Source organism: Limanda limanda, chromosome 5 (genome assembly GCF_963576545.1).
Source record: "Limanda limanda chromosome 5, fLimLim1.1, whole genome shotgun sequence".
In the NCBI taxonomy this organism is placed as follows: Eukaryota; Metazoa; Chordata; class Actinopteri; order Pleuronectiformes; family Pleuronectidae; genus Limanda; species Limanda limanda.
Window position 1 is genome coordinate 440,718 of NC_083640.1, and position 21,513 is coordinate 462,230.

Consider the following 21,513-nt stretch of genomic DNA (forward strand, 5'->3'; position numbering starts at 1 on the left):
AGAGGGAGAAACTTGAAATGGCCTCCACATGCAAAACCACTCCAATTTTGGGGGTCGTCTCATTGTTGCCCCTCTAGTGCACCTGTTGTTAATTCCATCAACACCAATGCAGCTGAAACTGATTAACAATCCCCTCTGCTACTTAACTGACCAGATAATTATCAAAAAAGTGCAATTGAATTCATGCCATACGCTGATAAAAAAGTGTTCCTTTAATTTTTTTGAGCAGTGTATATACATATATACATATATATACTTGATGTGAATCAATAATAAATAATGTGAGATTTGACCAAACTTTATTCATTTTTCAGTAACTTTTCAGACAAAGAGAATCAATGCCAGGTCACGGAGTTCAAAGGTCACATTGACGTCACACAGACGTCTTCTTCGGCTCCTCAAACTCTACGTCCACCTGTGGAGCTGGCTGAAGCACGTGACTGGACGCGGAAGCGGAAACAGAGCATCGCCAACAGCTGAGCAGCCGCAGAGATCCTCTACGAAAGCAATGACTCACTCTGTCGTTAGAAACGGAAACACTGTAAGACGTTAGAACCAACAACCTGAAGACAGAAATGAAAGAAACAATAATAGTGTAATTAATGGATCCACATGATTCGAATTTAAACATCTTTACAAAAGAAATCAATGGTGTTTGATGTTTGTGTTCACATTTCACAAACACTGAACAAAACCAGTTGTTGAGTCAAGAAATCAAATATTAACAGAAATAAAATCACCCTAAACCATCTTTCTCTTGTGATTTAGAGATGATTTAATGCTTGAATAAATAAATAAATCTTACGTTCACGGGAAAACATCACGAAACAGTGAAAAACATCAACCTATACAAACACTGAAAATCCACGAATAACAAACTAGTTGCAAATAAATGTTCAGTTCATGAAGTAATTGATTCATTATAAAGACTCCAGAAGGTGTGTGTGTATATTTAACTGATAAAACTCCTCGTGTATTAAATTAATTACTTCATACTTCTGAACCTGGCAGACGACAAACTGTAATTTGCAGGTTATTGGCATTTGTCAGGGGCATAAACAGATGTTCTCCAGATGTGAACACGAATTTAACTGATGAAGCTTAATGTTTAAAAACCAGTGAACATCCAATCTGTTTTAAAATGACCGCTGAGGATTATGGGTTATTTGCTTCTCTGCGGTTGCTGAAAAAGCCGTCGGAGTGAGACCTCTCGGCGCGACTCGCTCTCTAACGGCAGCTTCAGCTCAGCTAGCAGCTCCAGCTAATCCTGCTAACAGCTAACGGCTAGCTTGTGGCGCTATGATGGCGGAGCTGGTGCAGGGACAGGCCTCGATGAGCCAGCCGGGGCTGAAGGCGGACGGCCTGGCCGACGCGCTGCAGAGGGCCCGGCAGGTAACAGCTCCCCCGGGGCACGGCACGCACTCACCCCGGCCCGAGCCGGCCCGCTCGGCCCGGGCCGAAGCACTTTTATTCGGATTCTCCGTGTGGAGCCGCCGCTGCTCGAACTTCTGCTCCGTCAACACTCACTCTCACTAGCATGCTAGCTAGCTAGCCCGGGCAGCGGCCCCCAGCCGGGCCCGGGGCCGGGCTCCGCGGGGCCGGGGCCGGGGCCGGTCCGGGTCCGGCCGGGGCTCCGTGGAGCTGTCAGCCCGAGGGGGGCGACCTGGGACCGGGAGGGGGGGGGGGCAGTGGTCGGTAGTGGAGCTGGTGTGTGTGTGTGTGTGTGTGTGTGGTGGTGGGGGGGGGGGGGTAGGAGCAGGACAGAAGTTTGGCCACACGTGTCACTGAGGCAGGAGGCAACCTGTTGTACTGACCCCCCCCCTGCACCGTGAGGGGGGGGGCACTGTGAAGTATAATGAGCACTATAATGAGAGCTGAACCCCCCCCCCCACTCATAGGTTGCTGTTTACTGTAAGTTGGTTTGAAAGTAGGTGACGTTATGCAACGGCTACACAACCATATACAGCTGAGGGAGGTGTGTCTGCGCCTATAGACACACACACACACACACACACACACACACACACACACACACACACACAGGGGAACCAACTGTGTGTGTGTGTGTGTGTGTGTGTGCTCATGTTCAACACCGGCTCCGTCTATCAGCTGAAATCTGTTAGTATGAAACTAACTTCAGGCCCTGAAGTAAGTTTCATACTACCTAACTCGATCACATGTGTGGAGATCTTCAGAAGGTTCCTCACCTGCCCCCCCCACGGACACGTAGCTCATGGTCCTGAGCTTCTGTGGGGGGGGAAGTCACAGCAGCATCAGATGGTCCTCCTGGTTCAGGAGAGGTGGAGGAGACAGGAAGTGACGTGTGACCTCTGCTGCAGAGGTCATGTGGTCATGGTGACAGAGAGCGATGAGGTGAAACTGGAAGAACACAAAGATCTCAGGATGAAGAAGAGGAGCCGGACAACAACACTGATCTGTCCACAGCAGAGGTTATACGTCATGTCCCGCCTCCTGCTGCTCTACGGGCCCCGCCCCTCTACCCAGGCTCCGCCCCTGGACTGAAGTTCCAGCACGTTCCTGTCGGTGTGAAGCACCTGTGACGTTTGTTCTCTCAGAACCTCGTGAGGAACCCGTCAGCGGTTCGGTTCTGGTTTACGTTTCACTTTGAGATCTTTCTTCTACTGAAGTTGTTATTTTCTGTCTTGAGTTATAATCCCACAGAAAACTTCCGGTGAGGCTAAAATATTCCAAAACGAGTTATTTAGATAAACAATAAATCTGACTGGTGGTTTCACTTTGTGATTTACGGACTAAAGAGTTTTGTCCTGTCGTCATCACTTACGTGGGCGGAGTCTACCTGTACTTGACTCTGATTGGTTTGTAGATGGCGTCTGACGTTGGTGTGTTCTCAGTCCGGGGGGGGGGTAGTCGATGAATGAATGAAGCTTCATTTTTTGCCATGGTAACCTCATGATGGTATTGCTAGCAGCATCAGCACCTTCCGGCGCAGTACTCTACAGTACTTCACGGTACTCTACAGTACTCCACAGTACCCTACAGTACCCTACAGTACTCTACAGTACTCTACAGTACTTCACGGTACTCTACAGTACTTCACGGTACTCCACAGTACCCTACAGTACCCTACAGTACTTCACGGTACTCTACAGTACCCTACAGTACTCTACAGTACTCTACAGTACTCCACAGTACCCTACAGTACTCTACAGTACTCCACAGTACTCTACAGTACTCCACAGTACCCTACAGTACCCTACAGTACTCCACAGTACTCTACAGTACTCCACAGTACCCTACAGTACCCTACAGTACTCTACAGTACTCTACAGTACTCCACAGTACCCTACAGTACTCTACAGTACTCCACAGTACTCTACAGTACTTCACGGTACTCCACAGTACTCTACAGTATTCTGCAGTACTCCACAGTACTCCACAGTACTCTACAGTACTACACAGTATTCTACAGTACTCCACAGTACTCCACAGTATTCTGCGGTACTCCACAGTACTCCACAGTACTCTACAGTACTCTACAGTACTCCACAGTACCCTACAGTACTCTACAGTACTCCACAGTACTCTACAGTACTTCACGGTACTCCACAGTACTCTACAGTATTCTGCAGTACTCCACAGTACTCCACAGTATTCTGCGGTACTCCACAGTACTCCACAGTACTCCACAGTACTCCGCAGTACTCTACAGTACTCCACAGTACTCCACAGTACTCCACAGTACTACACAGTATTCTACAGTACCCTACACGCACATTATATCATCGGGGTTATTTGAAGAATCAAAGGTTCCTCGTCTTTTTCAAGGTGACAGAGTTTAAATAATGAATTTAAAATACAGAATGCGACGTCTTCATGTTTTACTTTAAACATTTCCACTTCAATCAGACATAAAATGAACAATAAATCTTGAACATTCCATATACAGACATTTAAAAAAAAATGTATCCAGTACTCTGAAAAAATGACAATGATAATATTAAGCTTTTATGCAGCGCCGTCATATCAGCTTTTCATGGTTGAAATGATGATTTATCATTTCAGTACTGAAGTTAAGATCAGTGAATGAAGAGATATTTGATTTATAAATGTCAATATTAATCAGGAGACTGGGTCGGTTGCTTGAGACAGTTACAGGTGGAATTCAGAAGCGCTTGGTTTGACTCACAGGACGTCCTTGCAGGTTCACGTGTGATTTGGAGTGAATGAGGTTTGAAGATTTAATGTGATAAAAGCTGCAGTCGTTGTCGGAGCAGTAATTGTGTCATGTGTTGTCAGGTGCCAGGTGTGTGTGTTTGTTCACTGAGAGCAGTGTGCGTTGTATATTTGTATCTGCGCTGGTTTTACTACGGCTCTTTTCTCTGCTTCTCTTTATCATGGAGATATTCAAGGTTACTTTCCTGTGCGCTGCAGCCAAGGTGAGGTCAGCGTGCAGCTCCAAGCTAATGGCTGTCAACAGGCTGTTGACTCAGGCGTCTATAGACAGACGAGAAAAACCTGAACACTTGTGAAAGACACTGTGGAGGTGACTCGCTGCCAGAAAACCTGACTGAGCGACTCCTGTAAACCTCGTTCAGCAGCTCGGTGCCGTCAACTTATCCAGAACCACTTCCATCTAGACCTAGATCCAGAACCACGTGGTGCGGCCGGTCCAACCTCGCCACGGCTGAGCGACTGCAGGGAGCTGGATCTGAAATGTTCTGTTGGTGGAAATTAACAAAACGTTCCCTGAGAAACCTGAGGTTCATCGGTGGGAAACTAAATGAATTGAAGCTTTATATTAGTCCAAATGAAATGAACAGTCATGTGACCCGTATCGGAATTAAATGCGACTTTTACATCACTCTAGATCAGCGTTGTTTGTGTGTCGGTTGTTTGTGTGTCGGTTGTTTGTGTGTCGGTTGTTTGTGTGTCGGTTGTTTGTGTGTCGGTTGTTTGTGTGTCGGTTGTTAGTGTGTCTGTTGTTTACACGGCGGCGGAGCTGCAGGTTTATCTCCTGCTTTGCTTTTGAAACAAGTCGATTCATGTACTAAACTGAACAGCAGGACTCCACGGTCTGAGGACCAACATCTTCTGTTCGGTCGATAACAATCAAAGCCATCAAAGCCCCGTGAGATCAAATGAATGATTCAGAAAGTGAAACTCTGGAGTGCTTTTACTTTGAAACGGGTTTGGGAAGTGTTGTAAATACGTTTGTGTCATAGAAAGATAAATGTTGTGATTCACTGAAGAAAAAACTGAGAAAATTATCTTTTACCTGATTTTTTTATATTTATATTTTGAACTTGTCACAAAGGTATTTTAAAATGTTAAACCCACGTTCTGTAAGCGTTTCAAAACAAAAGCACTCCAGCGTTTCTGTTGATGGAATCCATTCTTCTCTTCTTTTGTTTAAGTTTTTTTTATTGTGAAATATTTGCAGGAGCGGTAGACGCACATCCTCATACTGTATAGTACAGCTGTTTATCTGAGTACAAGGGACTTCTTTCATACAAGGAAATAGTCATATTTATGACCATATTCAAATCAAAGCCCATTGAACACAGGGTTTTAGGCCTCAGTATTTGGGATGACACGTCTGTACATGCAGAACGTGAAGGGTAGTCTCGTAACCGGCTGTTTGAACGTATCAAGAGAGAAATTAAGCTGAGAACGCTCTCATCTGTGTCTATGTCTGACTTTACTCTTCCTCTGCACACGCGGGTCACATCCGGGCCGGGACCACTTCCCTCCGGAGTCTGACACCGGCCACAACCTACTTCATTAGCTGCCTGTGAACTCTGATCTGAGCAGGAAGGCTTCTGCCTTCAGAGTGTCAGCACCGCCTCTCTGACTCGCTTCGGGTTAAACGCTGATTTGTTTGTCGCCACAATATCGACCCTGATCCTCTGGTTGAATGAGCGACACGGAGAGGAAGCTCCTGACAGAGGGACACTGATCCTGTAACGGACCCTAGTGGACGAGGGAGGCATCACATGACCGCGGGCCCTCACCCCCTCGTTAGGGTTAGCACTTTTATCGCTAGGTTTAGCTTCTCGCTCCAAGTAGAGAAATCCCTTCTGTAACTAAGCAACCAACTATAGGGTAAACAATCTACTTCCTGTCTACACATGACCAGTGTATGTGAACGGTCATGTGATGTGGTCTCTAGCATCCAGGTGTTACAGCTGTTTCCTCTGTGTTTCAGATGGTGGGTAAAATGGGCGGAGAAGCCATGGCCCACCTCAACAGCTCCTCAGGAAGCGTGGAGCCCTCGCTGTACTACCCGGGACAGAAGCGACCAGGAGAGGACGGAGGTGAGGACGCAGCTCAGCAGGACGTTCACACTCTGTCCTTCTCTCTGTCCGACCCACAATATTCCACCTGAACCAAAAACTCCCACAGGACCAGGAACCTGAAACCTGCGCTAAAACAAAAGCTCAAAGGTTCTAATGCGATGTGCGACGTGTAATCTGAGTCAGAAAACTCTACCTGATCTCAAACGTTCCACGTGTCCATCATAAGAACCCCCCCCCCCACACACACACACACACACACTCAGTGAATCAGTGGAGGATCCTCTGCTGTTCACACTGCTTAGAGAAACTGAGTGTGATCCTCCAGAGAAGATCCAGAGAACTGAGGAGCTCAGTCTGAAAGCATCTGTAAAAACATCTGTCTGTGAACATCAGGGCTGCAACTAACGACTATTCTGATCGTCGATTAGTCACCGATTATTGAAACGATTCATCGACTAATCGGATTATGAATGACACAAATTCTCAATTGCTATTATTTAGCAAGCAGCTTTTAAATTTAGCTTGAGGTTGTTCAAGGCATGTGATGACTGAAAATAAAGACAATAAAGATAGATACTTCATTACAAAAAATGTCTTAATAAACTTTGCTGCATATAAGGGTACTGTTGACACAAAAGCAAAGAAATCAAGTTTTTGTCCATTTAAAACCAAGGACAGGCAAACTGCTAATAAAAAATATTAATTTAAATTTAAGTTTCCCTTTTTACTGTGAACCAAGAACAGGCCGAGTGCTGGTACTAAAAATAAATTAAAAATCAAGTATCCATTTTTCGTGTTAACAAAAAAGGACAGTGAAAATAACATTAATAAAAACATCAACAAACCAAACTACAGTCTTCTTCAGACTATTGTGATTAAAAAAAGACATTTGTCAGGCAATAGGATAACATTTTGCTTTTAAACTCGTTAAAAAAAAGTTTAAACCATATTTTTGTAATGGATGCTAGAATCCTGCGTGCAGATATATACGTTTATATATAACATCTGACAGAGGCGAGTCCGCATCGTCTCCGTTACGATGTCACACGTGACTCCTCCTCCTCACATGCGCGTGTCCTGCTTCCATGGAGAGCAGGTCCTCTGTACAGATACTGCAGGTCGTTTTTTTCAGGCTGTTAAGAGTGAAGTTCTCCCGAACGTTTTACTTCCTGGTGTGCGACTCCGCGCAGCAGCGGACGCCGACATTGGTCCATGTTTCGTCGCTATTGCACATGCGCGACTTTCAGAGATAGGAAGGGAGCGAGATGGCTCACTCCTCAGCTGCTTTCATCAGCACCTCCGGTAAAACGACGTTTAGTTCCGCAGCGGCACGAGAAACACGCGTTATGACGTCACCAACGAATCATCGACGGGTAAATTCGTCAGCGACTATTTTGGTCATCGATTTTTGTCGACTAATCGTTGCACCCCTAGTGAACATGAGGCCACTCAGGCAAAACCAGCGTGTGGACAACCAGTGAAACCAGTTCCAAAGCCAGACTGGTGTCACTTCAACCTTCACTCCAACCTTCACCCCAACCTTCACTCCAACCTTCACCCCAACCTTCACCCCAACCTTCACCCCAACCTTCACTCCAACCTTCACTCCAACCTTCACCCCAACCTTCACCCCAACCTTCACTCCAACCTTCACTCCAACCTTCACCCCAACCTTCACCCCAACCTTCACCCCAACCTTCACTCCAACCTTCACCCCAACCTTCACCCCAACCTTCACCCCAACCTTCACCCCAACCTTCACTCCAACCTTCACTCCAACCTTCACCCCAACCTTCACCCCAACCTTCACTCCAACCTTCACCCCAACCTTCACTCCAACCTTCACCCCAACCTTCACTCCAACCTTCACTCCAACCTTCACCCCAACCTTCACTCCAACCTTCACCCCAACCTTCACCCCAACCTTCACCCCAACCTTCACCCCAACCTTCACTCCAACCTTCACTCCAACCCTCAAAACCTCCTCTAAACTAAAATAATGCTGTGATCCCCTAAAAAGACTTAATAACGCTCATACCTTCATGTCTCTGTGTCTCAGTAGGAAACCAGCTCGCTGCCATGGGGCACCAAAGGTACGTGTGTGTGTGTGTGTGTGTGTGTGTGTGTGTGAATAAGTGTTATAGATCTGTCTTCCTTCAACATAATCACTTATTGACACACACAGTGTTGTGTCTTTCCCGAGTGACCTGGTTGTTGACATGTGTGTGTTTGTTTTGCAGCAGGGTAATCACAGAGGATTACAAGGTCCCGGACAGGATGGTGGGTTTCAGTGAGTATGACCTCTGACCTTTCACACACCTGCTGGTCAGGTGTGTTGAGGGCTTCCTCGTCCAATCAGATTGGAGGTTTGAAGGGAGCTGAACATTTCAAACTGAAATTGTGTTATGAATTAAAATTACCCAACAATTCATCAAAATCATATTGGTCCCAAACATTTGTAAATATAAAAACGTGAACTTAATATTTGGCTGTCTAAGTTATTTGATATATTATTTAAACCAATCCTGTTAAAATGTAACTCACAATAATGAGAGAACAGAATGTGAAGATGTTTAACGTCCTGAGACGTGATGAGGTAGAAGACGTCTGGACCTTCTCCTGCAAACCTCTCCAACCTGAATACTTGTCCTAAATGGGTTTGAAACAGAACCTCGTCCCCCGAGGCAGAACCTCGTCCCCCGAGGCAGAACCTCGTCCCCCGAGGCAGAACCTCGTCCCCCGAGGCAGAACCTCGTCCCCCGAGGCAGAACCTCGTCCCCCGAGGCAGAACCTCGTCCCCCGAGGCACAACCTCGTCCCCCGAGGCAGAACCTTGTCCAAACCTTGTCCCCCGAGGCAGAACCTTGTCCCCCGAGGCAGAACCTTGTCCCTCAGTCTTGCTGCCTGTTGCAGGAACATGTGAAGAGGTGATAACATTTCTTTTTCCTCCTCCTTTAGTTATCGGTAGAGGAGGAGAACAGATCACCAGGATCCAGTTGGAGTCCGGCTGCAAGATCCAGATCGCTGCTGGTAAGACTGACAGACTGTGCGCTTCCTGTCCTTCCCCTCCACAATAAAACATTTCTAATGCCTCTGTGGTTTATTCTGTTATTGCTGCTGAAGAGTGAACTTGTCCAGTCCTGTGCAAAGGTTTCAGACCCTGAAGTGAAGTGAGTTGGAGACTGATAGTTTACATCTTGTCGGTTGCTGGTGTCGTCACCTCATTGTAAAACACTTGGTCCTCCTGGGATAGTTCCAAGGATCCGAGCGGAACCTCCGTTGTTCTGGGATGGAAGGACGCATTCGTCCAATCAGACACCTCCTGATGAGGCTGATGATGTCGATGACACTCATCATTTAAAATTGTCTAAAACGTTTGCACAATTCTGTTTTTCTGTTTTTCAAACACGGAAAAGTTTGTTTGTTTCTCATTAGGTTGAAACAAACAATAAACAACTGCTTCTCTTTTCTGATTGGTTTAAAAACTAGCTGCTGGTCAACTGTGACTCACCGTGCGTTTGTGTGTGTGTTTGTTTGTGTGTGTTTGTGTGTGTGTGCAGACAGTGGAGGTCTGATGGAGCGGCCGTGTTCTCTGACTGGAACTCCGGAGAGCATCGAGTGAGTTTCTACTCCTCATTTCAGAGCTCCTCCTCCTCACCGCCACCTGCTTCTCACCTGTGTGTGTGTGTCTGTGTGTGTGTGTGTGTGTGTGTGTGTGTGTGTGTGTGTGTGTGTGTGTTCATAGGCAGGCCAAGCGGCTGCTGATCCAGATCGTGGACCGCTGTAGAAACGGTCCAGGTTTCCATGGCGAAGGGGAGGGCGGAGCCTCTGTGCAGGAGATGCTGATCCCGGCGAGTAAGGTGGGGCTGGTGATTGGCCGAGGAGGAGACACCATCAAACAGCTGCAGGTACGGTTTCCTAGGACGCAGCAACGCCGGCCGACGTGTCCCTGTAACATCTCTGACGCTGTGTGTGTGTGTTTGTGTGTGTGTGTGCGTGTGCAGGAGCGAGCGGGAGTAAAGATGATGATGATCCAGGACGGTCCGATGCCGACAGGAGCCGACAAACCTCTTCGTATCTCTGGAGACCCGTACAAAGTGCAGGTACGCACATGTTTGTCTAAACTTGTGAGGACGCCTCGTCAGTCGTCAGGACTACGCACTGCTGTCATTAGTGAAGGGGGCGTGTCAGACGAGCCCCGTGGCGTACCGGTCTGACACGGCCCCTAACAAGGTCGGGTACAGTGAGAATGGAGCTCGACGCTTCCTACATTCACTGAAACTGCGACGCAACAAACTAAAACAGATCAGAATTCTTATTATTTCTCGAGCAGCTGTATATCAGTTAATGCTGAGTCATGGTGGAGGCCTCGGTACTACACACCACGATTCAAGGTTTAATGCGTTTGCCATTGATCGTAGAATATGTCAGTTCAAATCAGGACACAAAATCTAGAACACTATAGATTCTTTAAAAAGTGTTATTTAAGTAATGTAACCTGTTTAATAAAAAATACAACCTCTTACTTGGCACACAATAATAATTCTTAAATCTGAAATCCTCTCAGTGGTATGCACTAGAGTCACTATTCTCTATTTTAACTGAAGATGCATTTCTACTAGATCACATAAACCTCTCCTCCATAAATTACACACGGAAATTCATAATGATGCTATGAGTAAGGGATTCGATATGTGATCCATTCAATAGACTGAAGTATCATTTCTTAAACAACTCCCAGTTTTTCTGGTTCCTCGGGTTCTGGTGAGTCAATCGTCTATTGGCAGCAGACGGATGCAATAAATGCATCAGAACCCACAAGTCGCAGTATCAGTGTGCTCTTATGTCCCTGGAGAGAGAGAGACACACACACACACACACTCTCTCTCTCCACGACTAACATGACTCCATCCTGTCTCGTTCCTCAGGCGGCGAGGGAGTTGGTGCTGGAGGTGATCAGAGAGAAGGACGGAGATTTCAGGTCAGGACGCAACGACTTCAGCGCTCGACTGGGAGGAACCAACCTCGACGTACGACACACACACTCAGACACACACACACACACACACACACACACACACACACACACACACACACACACACACACACACACACACACACACACACACACACACACACACACACACACACACAAAAGTCTCCTGTGGCTTCATGTTAACAGATGGGTCCTCTGTGTTCTTCCAGGTTCCAGTTCCCAGGTTTGCTGTTGGAATTGTGATCGGCAGAAATGGAGAAATGATCAAGAAAATCCAGAATGATGCAGGAGTTCGAATCCAGTTTAAAGCAGGTCTGTTTACACCAGTTTAATCCAGTTTACACCAGTGTAATCCAGTTTAAAGCAAGTCAGTTTACACCAGTGTAATCCAGTTTAGAGCAGGTCTGTTTACACCAGTGTAATCCAGTTTACACCAGTGTAATCCAGTTTAGAGCAGGTCTGTTTACACCAGTGTAATCCAGTTTACACCAGTGTAATCCAGTTTAAAGCAAGTCAGTTTACACCAGTGTAATCCAGTTTAGAGCAGGTCTGTTTACACCAGTGTAATCCAGTTTACACCAGTGTAATCCAGTTTAGAGCAGGTCTGTTTACACCAGTGTAATCCAGTTTACACCAGTGTAATCCAGTTTAAAGCAAGTCAGTTTACACCAGTGTAATCAAGTTTAGAGCAGGTCTGTTTACACCAGTGTAATCCAGTTTACACCAGTGTAATCCAGTTTAGAGCAGGTCTGTTTACACCAGTGTAATCCAGTTTACACCAGTGTAATCCAGTTTAAAGCAAGTCAGTTTACACCAGTGTAATCCAGTTTAGAGCAGGTCTGTTTACACCAGTGTAATCCAGTTTACACCAGTGTAATCCAGTTTAGAGCAGGTCTGTTTACACCAGTGTAATCCAGTTTACACCAGTGTAATCCAGTTTAAAGCAAGTCAGTTTACACCAGTGTAATCCAGTTTAGAGCAGGTCTGTTTACACCAGTGTAATCCAGTTTACACCAGTGTAATCCAGTTTAGAGCAGGTCTGTTTACACCAGTGTAATCCAGTTTACACCAGTGTAATACAGTTTACACCAGTGTAATCCAGTTTAAAGCAAGTCAGTTTACACCAGTGTAATCCAGTTTACACCAGTGTAATCCAGTTAAGAGCAGGTCTGTTTAAACCAGTGTAATCCAGTTAAGAGCAGGTCTGTTTACACCAGTGTAATCCAGTTAACACCAGTGTAATCCAGTTAAGAGCAGGTCTGTTTACACCAGTTTAAAGCAGGTCTGTTTACACCAGTTTAATCCAGTTTAAAGCAGGTCTGTTTACACCAGTGTAATCCAGTTTAGAGCAGGTCTGTTTAAACCAGTGTAATCCAGTTTAGAGCAGGTCTGTTTACACCAGTGTAATCCAGTTTAGAGCAGGTCTGTTTAAACCAGTTTAATCCAGTTTAGAGCAGGTCTGTTTACACCAGTGTAATCCAGTTTAAAGCAGGTCAGTTTACACCAGTGTAATCCAGTTTAAAGCAGGTCAGTTTACACCAGTTTAATCCAGTTTAGAGCAGGTCAGTTTACACCAGTTTAATCCAGTTTAAAGCAGGTCTGTTTACACCAGTGTAATCCAGTTTAGAGCAGGTCTGTTTACACCAGTGTAATCCAGTTTAAAGCAGGTCAGTTTACACCAGTGTAATCCAGTTTAGAGCAGGTCTGTTTACACCAGTGTAATCCAGTTTAAAGCAGGTCTGTTTACACCAGTGTAATCCAGTTTAGAGCAGGTCTGTTTACACCAGTGTAATCCAGTTTAAAGCAGGTCTGTTTACACCAGTGAAATCCAGTTTAGAGCAGGTCAGTTTACACCAGTGTAATCCAGTTTAAAGCAGGTCAGTTTACACCAGTGTAATCCAGTTTAAAGCAGGTCTGTTTACACCAGTTTAATCCAGTTTAGAGCAGGTCTGTTTACACCAGTTTAATCCAGTTTAGAGCAGGTCAGTTTACACCAGTGTAATCCAGTTTAAAGCAGGTCTGTTTACACCAGTTTAATCCAGTTTAGAGCAGGTCTGTTTACACCAGTTTAATCCAGTTTAAAGCAGGTCTATTTACACCAGTTTAATCCAGTTTAAAGCAGGTCTGTTTACACCAGTGTAATCCAGTTTAGAGCAGGTGACACAGCTTAAGTCAATATGTATTTTTTTACGGTTGATGGTGTGAAAATGTCCGCACAGCCCCCCCCCCCCTAGGAAATGTCCCTGAAGCCGTCCCAGTTCACCAACATAGAGTTGGATCGATAGATATTTATGACTGTATGAAAATCGGTTGGCGTATGTATCATGACTTACAAAAAACTGTCTTGGAATAGACCAGGAAGTTGGCGATGTTGAATGTGTTTGTTTTTTGCTATTTGCTGAATGAACGACAGAATAACGATATCAACTTAATCAACGTAATTTAATCCGTGCAAACAACCACGACTATGAAGAGCTGATCGGACGTGGAAACAGGAAACAGGAAGCTCCGCTGATCTGAACACATCCAATCTGCACTAGAGCAGACGAGTTGGATGATCTAGCATGAACATATAAATATCAAAGTTCTAAATAATCATAGCCCCTCCTCCTAGCAACAGCAAGTACACGTCAACAGGATGTGACATGTCACTCCTTCCTGCACTGTGCAAACACGTAACACAACCAGGCTCAGTGTGTTGACCTCTGACCTCTCGTCTGTCCTCCTAGATGATGGCATCAGTCCTGAGCGTGTTGCCATGGTGATGGGACAACCAGACCGCTGTCAGCACGCTGTCCACCTCATCAATGAGCTCATCCAGACCGCACAGGTAACACACACACACAACCAGACACACACAGTTGTTGAGTGTAAACACTTTATTGAAGCGTTGCCCTCCTCGTAGGAGCGGGACGGCTTCGGCTCGGCCCTGCGAGGCCAGAGGGTCAGAGGTCGCAGTGACTGGACCATGGGCTCTCCAGGTCCTCTACAGGAAGTGACCTACACCATCCCTGCAGACAAGTGTGGCTTGGTCATCGGCAAAGGTAGGAGGCTCAGAACCCGTCTGCCATTTAAAGATCAGCTGACCAATCAGAGCAGACTTGGACACTCGAGGGAAAGTGATGTTTTCTGAACATTAGAGCATGAAAACATTTTACAGTTTTAACAATAATTACAATGATCGATCTGAAGGTGATCTAAATCTGTTTTTAAAATCTCCATGTCTCAAACTAAGGAAGAAAAAAGCAATAAAAAGGTTGTTCGCTGGTTGTTTGGTACGAAGACGTTATTAAGATGATGACTCAGCAAAACTAAAAGTTCTGATGCTGCAGATAAAAACAACAATCATTTCACATCAGTTTTTAATTTATAAAGAAGCTTTGTTAGTGTTTTTTTTGACCGGTGGAAATTAAGTTAATATTATTAAAGTGTATCTGTGTGTGTGTGTGTGTGTGTGTTTTATTTAAAAACAACTACAATTAGGTGTAAATAGAAACAGGATCAGACAAAAGGAGATTATATCTGATTTAACATGAAAGTATAACATTATTAGGTGGAATAATATTTAATGAGTCAGATAATTATTTGATAGATTATTTAGTGAATAAAATAAATAATGATTGTGTGACTGAGACACAGGCGCTGAACCGTCATGTCCAACATATTCACAAAATCACTTCCTGTTCAGTGATTTCTCCAAAGTAAAAGCACATTTATTTTGTTGTGGTAATGCATTATGTGGAATTACTGAACTCTGGGGGGGGGGTGTGTGTGTGTGTGTGTGTGTGTAGGAGGTGAAACCATTAAGAGTATCAACCAGCAGTCTGGTGCTCACGTGGAGCTTCAGAGGAACCCCCCCCCCTCCACTGACCCCAATGCCCGAGTCTTCACCATCAGAGGCTCCGCCCAGCAGATGGACCTGGCCCGGCAGCTCATAGACGACAAGATCGGGGTAAACAAAAGACACCAACGTCAGCTTTGTACTGACGCACACTAACACACACTAACACACACTAACACACACTAACACACACTAACACACACTTTGTCCAGCTGATCACACCAGGGAAACAAACCACCTGATGTACTTTCATTTAAAGTTTCATGTGTCTTTGAGACGGTTTAGTGTTTGATTCCTAATCACATATAAAACAGATGCGAGTGAATTAACATATTTATATATATGAGTGAATTGATATATTTAAAGTTATATAAATTGACATAAACTCTCTCTCCTCCAGGGTTCAGGTATCATGAGCAATGGAGGTTTTGGCTTCAGTCCTTTCACCCAGGGCCCCGCTACACACCAGAAGTAAGACAGACACACACACACACACACACACACACACACTCTAGTGGTCTGCGGTTGCACTGCTCACCTACACATCGGTCTTAAAACCAGATCCAGATTAAACTGAACTGATCCTCCAGTCTGAAGTGAGTCTGAGCTGTTGTGTGTCTGTGTGTGTCTGTGTGTGTCTGTGTGCAGCTGTAGCAGCGGTCAGACCTTCCTGACTGGAGTTTGGGGAAACACCTACCAGACGAGCTGGCAGAACCCTGGACAACAAGACCCTGGTAACATCAAACACACACACACACAAAAGAAAAGTGTATTTCTAAGTGTTGCTGAAGTAGATTCCCTGGAGGATCACAGGTTCTGATCCATAACCCTCGTCATCATTTTGTCAATAAAACTCACCTGTGATTAAAAGTTGTTACTTTTTAAAGGGGTCAAACGTATTGAAGGGCTGAAAGCAGCGAGTGTAGCAGTGTCACACCGACTGACTGTGTGTGTGTTTGTGTGTTTGTAGGTCAGCAGAACCAGCCCCAGAGCTTGATGACGGACTACAGTAAGGCCTGGGAGGACTACTACAAGAAACAGAGTACGACACACACCTGACATCCTGTCGCTCAACAAACCATAGAGAACATGAAGCACGGGGGGGGTTAAAAACATATTTATTGGTTTATACCGGGGGGGGGATATGGGGGGAGCAACATCACCCCAGAGCATGTTGACCAGCTTTTGTTTTTGCACAAGAATCTAAACACACCCAAGCACTAGCTTTGCATCGACTACATGCAAACAACAATATTCTACTTTTTGTTTATTTCAAAGTTTATATTTTAAGTAAACTTTTATTCATTCTATTTAATTTACATTTTATTTATTGTTTAAAAGTAGCGTAAGTGGCTTACATTTCTTATGTGCGTTCCTCACAGGAGGAGCATGTTCCTCACATGCTCCTCACATGTTCCTGACATGTTCCTCACATGTTCCTGACATGTTCCTCACATGTTCCTCACATGCTCCTCACATGCTCCTCACATGTTCCTGACATGTTCCTCACATGCTCCTCACATGCTCCTCACATGCTCCTCAGAAGCCTCTGTTCACGAGCAGCTAATGAACCTAGTTTAGCAGTTATAGGAGTTGATGTTTCCATCAGGAGGTGGAGACCAAACCCAGAAATAACGCTGGACCCAGACGTCCACATGATCTAATGTGGACGTGAAGGTTCCATCCGTCTCCTCCGAGCTGCTGAAGCACGAGTGGGATCAGTGTGATGAACGTGATGTTTCTCTGCAGGTCAGTCGTCTCAGCAGAGTTCAGTGCCAGACTACACTGCAGCGTTAGCAGAATACTACAGACAGCAGCCCTTCCTGTGGAACCCTGCCCAGATACAGGTAACACACAGGAGCCAATCAGGAGCCTGCTCCTGGTCGCTCCCTTTAACATGTCTCTGAAGCTTTGTGTTGGAATGCAGTTTATTTAAACACTATTCAGTTTAATAACTGTAATATTAGCTCTTTCTTAGTATGAGCTGGAAACATCGTTAGTCTCATCTTCGGATATTCACGTCATATTTTCAGACATAGACCAGAAAAATAGAATCTGCTCATTATCGGGCCAATGTCATAACTGTCAGTTTATGAATGTTCTCAGTGAAAGGTTCCTTCAGAAGGTCTGACCCTAACCCGTAGATGACGGAAACCGACGCTCTGTTCTATGATCGGCTCGTTCGGTCTTTCCTGTAGCATCGTTAACTTCCTGCTCCTCCTCCGCCCACAAAGCTCGAGCTAATATCACTAATGTCACTTCAGTATTTGAGCAAATATTTCAGGTTGTGAGACACTTGAGATTTTAACCTTGTTTTGTTAGCTGGTCAACTGAGTCGGAACCTGATGCATTTAGAAATCTCTCGACGCCATTTTCTTTTTGAAAAGCGATTTGTCAGCGGCGCTCGATGAAAGTGGGTTTGACCCACAGAGGAACCCCCCCGACGCTCGTCTGAGCCGCATGAGAAGGAGCCTTCGGAACAGCCTTCGGAACAGCCTTCGGAACAGCCAGGTCACGCTGTGACCTTGAGGACGCGACCCCTGGACGTGGACACAGCTCGTGTAATAGCAAAAAGTATTTTTCTGGCTGACGATGTCATTTCCTGTCTCTTCAGGATCACTAGAGGCTCCTCCCTCACTGGTGCAGGTCTTGGATCGTCGTCGATGGCAACCGAAATCGGGGTTTCCTAGCAACGCTCCGCCGCTTCCTCCTTCCTTTTGTAGAGAAAACTAAGGATTAACTGAAAAATCACGAACTCTTTTCTTTCTGTTTTTTAACCTTACAAAGTTGATATTTTGTCGGGCAGATTTTTTTGGACGAGCCTCTGGTCTCTCCAGTGTAGACCTGGTTTTTCTTTTTGTTTTTTATCAAACTTGAACTTAAAGATGTATCAGTGTGGCTTTGAACAAAAAAAATCCAGTATAATCTATATTTTCTCTAGTTTTATTTTCCAATAAGAAAACGGTATAAGGCTTAGCAGTCTTGAGTAAGAAAATCAGATATATTATTATTATTTTGTTCATGATAATATTTTAAAGCATGCGTCAGATTGTGTGTTTTGACTCTCAGTTATTTTTTTTATTTTGGCATAGAAATATTTTAATAGCGTCGGATGGAAATGTAACGTTTTACAGTCGGAGACGAAACTGTTTTTTGTACTAAATTTCTGCTCGCTGGGTCTGTTTGTTCGCAATCTAATTTTACCTGTTCAGTCGCCATCTTGGAAATGAGGCAATGACGTGTTTTCTTTTTGGTTTGATGATAGTTCTTATTCCTGTATCTCTATAGTGATTCTTTAGTTTTTATGATGTAATGATGAATAAATGACGATTTATATTGCGTTGTCTAAAGCCAGATCTCTCTGTGGTCAAACACTCTGTCGTCCACAGGACGCAACCGCCAGCAGACGCCACGTTTACCCGCCGCCACTTTTAAAAAGCGGGAAAAACACTATTTTCTTACAGAGTGAAACTTTATTATTGTTGTTGAAACTTCGTTCTGCATTTCTACTTTAGTGATTTGGGTTAGCGATGTATACGTTGAACGGGCGCGTTAGCTGAACAATGTTTGGTAGCAAAATGCATGAGTTACCTCATTTGTGTGTTAGCTAGAAGAATGGGGGGGGGGGTGAGCTGTCTCGTGTGTTAGCAGAATAAATGTTGGTTAAACTTGACGGAAAACGTCTCTTCGTGAAACCGGTTTGTGTTAGCGGAGCTTTTTACGTTAACAGTTGGTGTTTTCTACTAGACACGTTTTGATTTTGGTAGCTGAACTGTTTCTGGGTGTGTTAGCTCATTGCTAACAGTTAGCTTTCCTCCTTGGCTCAGTCGCAGCATCACATGGACGCGACATTCGAACGTCACCAGCCTGTGATCAACAGATCACTTTACATTATCATTCATCTGCTGAGCAGAAACTTGTGAAAAAGCCTGAAAGTTTTCTGGAAATGTCTCGTGAGTCCCTCCGATGGTTTTGTTCACTGTCACACAAAGAAAATGTTAAATTTTCACATTTATGAAGCTGCAAGTATCCAAACAAAAGTAAAAAGATAAATTATTATCAAAATAGTTTTCTATCCACCAGCTAATTGATATGAGTTCTACACTCATCATAAAACGCTACACACAGTTTCCATCACATTTTACTCGCCAACTAAAATTCCCAAAACAAAGTTAAAGAATAGACTAAACTGAATCTTCACATCCTGAAACTACAGAGCAATCTGCTAACGTCTCTGAATGTAGTAAATAATATTCTCGGATTCATCCGGATTCTGCATGTCAGCTATTTTGAAAACAGTTTTATCGGACCAGAGAACATGGCTCCAAATAAATATATTCACTAAAACATATAAAAGAAGCTACACACTTTTATTTTACTTGTCAAACTTCCAAAAACAATATAGAAAGATTTAATATAACAAATTTAGGATTTATATTTATTTAGTTGGTTTAGCTACATGCTAGCAAACAAGCGTATGATTTTTTAACAATGCGTCAGTGCTCATAAATTCTCTGAATCTGCCTACGTGGTGTAAATATTTGTTAGCTGAACGGAGAGCGTAGCTGAACCAAACTAAGCGCTTTAGTAAAACTGTTTTATGCTAAATGTCTGTTAGCTAAATGTGCGCCTGTTAAAGCTGGATAATACTTCGTAAACTCGCTCGTGTCATTTTAGAAACAGTAGATTTTTTTACGGCTGCATTTATTAGTTGACCAACAGAAAGATAACCAGCAGTTGTTTTGATGGATTTTTATAAATAAACTTTTCTATTCCCTGGTTTCAACTTCATAATGTGAATATTTTCTATTTCTTTTGTCATCGTAAACTCAAGATTTGAGTTTGGGACATTTATCAGATAAACGAGTCATTTGCAGACGTCACCTTGTACTTTAGGCAATATAGTTGTTTTTTTTACGTCGTAATACTGATTATTTCACCGATAAAATATCAAACAGTTGCAACCCGACTATATTTGTACGAACTGAAAAGTATTTTTGTCTTTTCCTTTTTGACCCCGAAACAAATTCTCTTTTTCAACACGTTTATATTGTAAAGATTTGTGAGTCGACTTCTGTTCATAACTATCACAGAGACATGATTGTGTATCTCTGCAGAAGTGTTATTGCAGCCTTAACTGTACAGTGTGTGTTTGGGTTAAATGAACATTGTGCGTGTTTCATGTTGTGTGCATGTTAAGACTGGATGATGCTTCTCAAACACATTTTCTTTCCTTTGACGTTTTTCGTGGCTTTGTTTTCTTGTACGAACTGTTTTGAAGCCACTTCCATCGAGAATTCAGGATGTGTAGTTAGTTTGATGCTCGGAGGTGATTGTGAGTCGTGTTTGTAGCCTCGGCCGTGTGTTGTGCGTTTGTTTGCTGGTGTCGGACCACAGAGAGGTTTGCCTGATGTCGAGGGAGATCTGGCTGTTGAGTTGAATATTGAATCCGTGGTTCTGCTTCTTGTATGTGTGACGATGATAATAATAATAATGACGATGATAATAATTAGTTCTCCTGTACAGGTTTCTATTTAAATCTGTTAATCCACTTTTGAATATTCAGTTTGTCAATAAGATGATATGGTTTGTGTAAATTTCCACTCTGGCAGATGCTCTCAGTACAAAATGTACTTTGTTTAAAAATGATATTGTTTAATTCACATGTTGTGTCTAACGATTTGCAAAGAGAAGCTGAGTGTTATATTCTCAAGACTGCTAGGCTAACTGTCCCTGTCCCCTGGTCTGTCCCCTGGTCTGTCCCTGGACGGAGGCCTGGTGTCCACACCTGGTTCCAGGCTCGTCATCGTGGTCGCACCACGCCGCCCGGTGTCCCAGAACTCGTCTGGACACCATGTCCCACGTCCACTCCGGTTTGGATCTTCCTTGTCCCTCGTCCTCGAGGGGAGACGGGAGCTTTTTGGTTTCATGGTTTCTGTTGTTTTTCTAATGGACTCACGTCCAAACTGTAACCTGCAGATTTTTCTATTAGATTCTATTGACAGTTAGAGTTGTGTATGAACCCGAGCCACAAGATGTCGATGGCCGAGGAAGAGGAGGAAGGATGATGATGATTAACACGAGGGCTAATAAACAGGCTCATTCTTTCTGACTCAATGTGTTTTTGTCTCTGGATTCAGAATCTGTTACGATATTAATTTATTATTTATTTAAGCCTCGGAAAACACATTGAGCAATAAGACCCTCATTTACAATGGTGCCGAGGGTACAATGAAGAGTTAATACATTGAAAGAAAAAAATAAATAATGAAATAAATATGCATATATATATATATATATACAGTAATACAAGGCAAAAGGTCATACAATCATTTTTGACGATTCAATAAAATACTATAGTGAGGTCAACTAACAGTTACTGCGGGAGAAGTCAGTTGT

The 21,513-nt window shown here is 44.0% G+C and overlaps 1 protein-coding gene across 4 annotated transcripts; it reads left to right on the forward strand.

Moving 5' to 3' along the window:
* The first annotated feature begins 1,258 nt into the window (after nt 1-1,258).
* LOC133001272 (far upstream element-binding protein 3-like) lies at nt 1,259-21,226 on the forward strand. Of its 4 annotated transcripts, none has more exons than XM_061070804.1 (18): nt 1,259-1,392; nt 6,188-6,296; nt 8,338-8,371; nt 8,519-8,568; nt 9,236-9,307; nt 9,838-9,895; nt 10,023-10,185; nt 10,282-10,380; nt 11,206-11,307; nt 11,483-11,585; nt 14,003-14,103; nt 14,179-14,317; nt 15,065-15,225; nt 15,515-15,585; nt 15,763-15,848; nt 16,085-16,156; nt 16,864-16,961; nt 17,729-21,226. In XM_061070804.1, exons 1-18 carry the CDS (start codon nt 1,300-1,302, stop codon nt 17,735-17,737), a joined length of 1,620 nt encoding a protein of 539 aa, XP_060926787.1. In that variant the 5' UTR covers nt 1,259-1,299; the 3' UTR covers nt 17,738-21,226. The 4 variants fall into 4 exon arrangements, with proteins under 4 accessions (XP_060926787.1, XP_060926788.1, XP_060926790.1 ...); XM_061070805.1 differs by having other exon boundaries at nt 8,522-8,568; XM_061070807.1 differs by having other exon boundaries at nt 8,341-8,371.
* The last annotated feature ends 287 nt before the right edge of the window (nt 21,227-21,513 follow it).

Excerpts from the sequence above, each read along its gene's own strand:
- LOC133001272 (XM_061070804.1), top strand. The coding sequence starts at position 1,300 with ATGATGGCGGAGCTGGTGCAGGGACAGGCCTCGATGAGCCAGCCGGGG. Across the intron at positions 1,393-6,187 it reads CGCTGCAGAGGGCCCGGCAG|ATGGTGGGTAAAATGGGCGG; the intron begins GTAACAGCTCCC and ends TCTGTGTTTCAG. Across the intron at positions 8,372-8,518 it reads GCTGCCATGGGGCACCAAAG|CAGGGTAATCACAGAGGATT; the intron begins GTACGTGTGTGT and ends TTTGTTTTGCAG.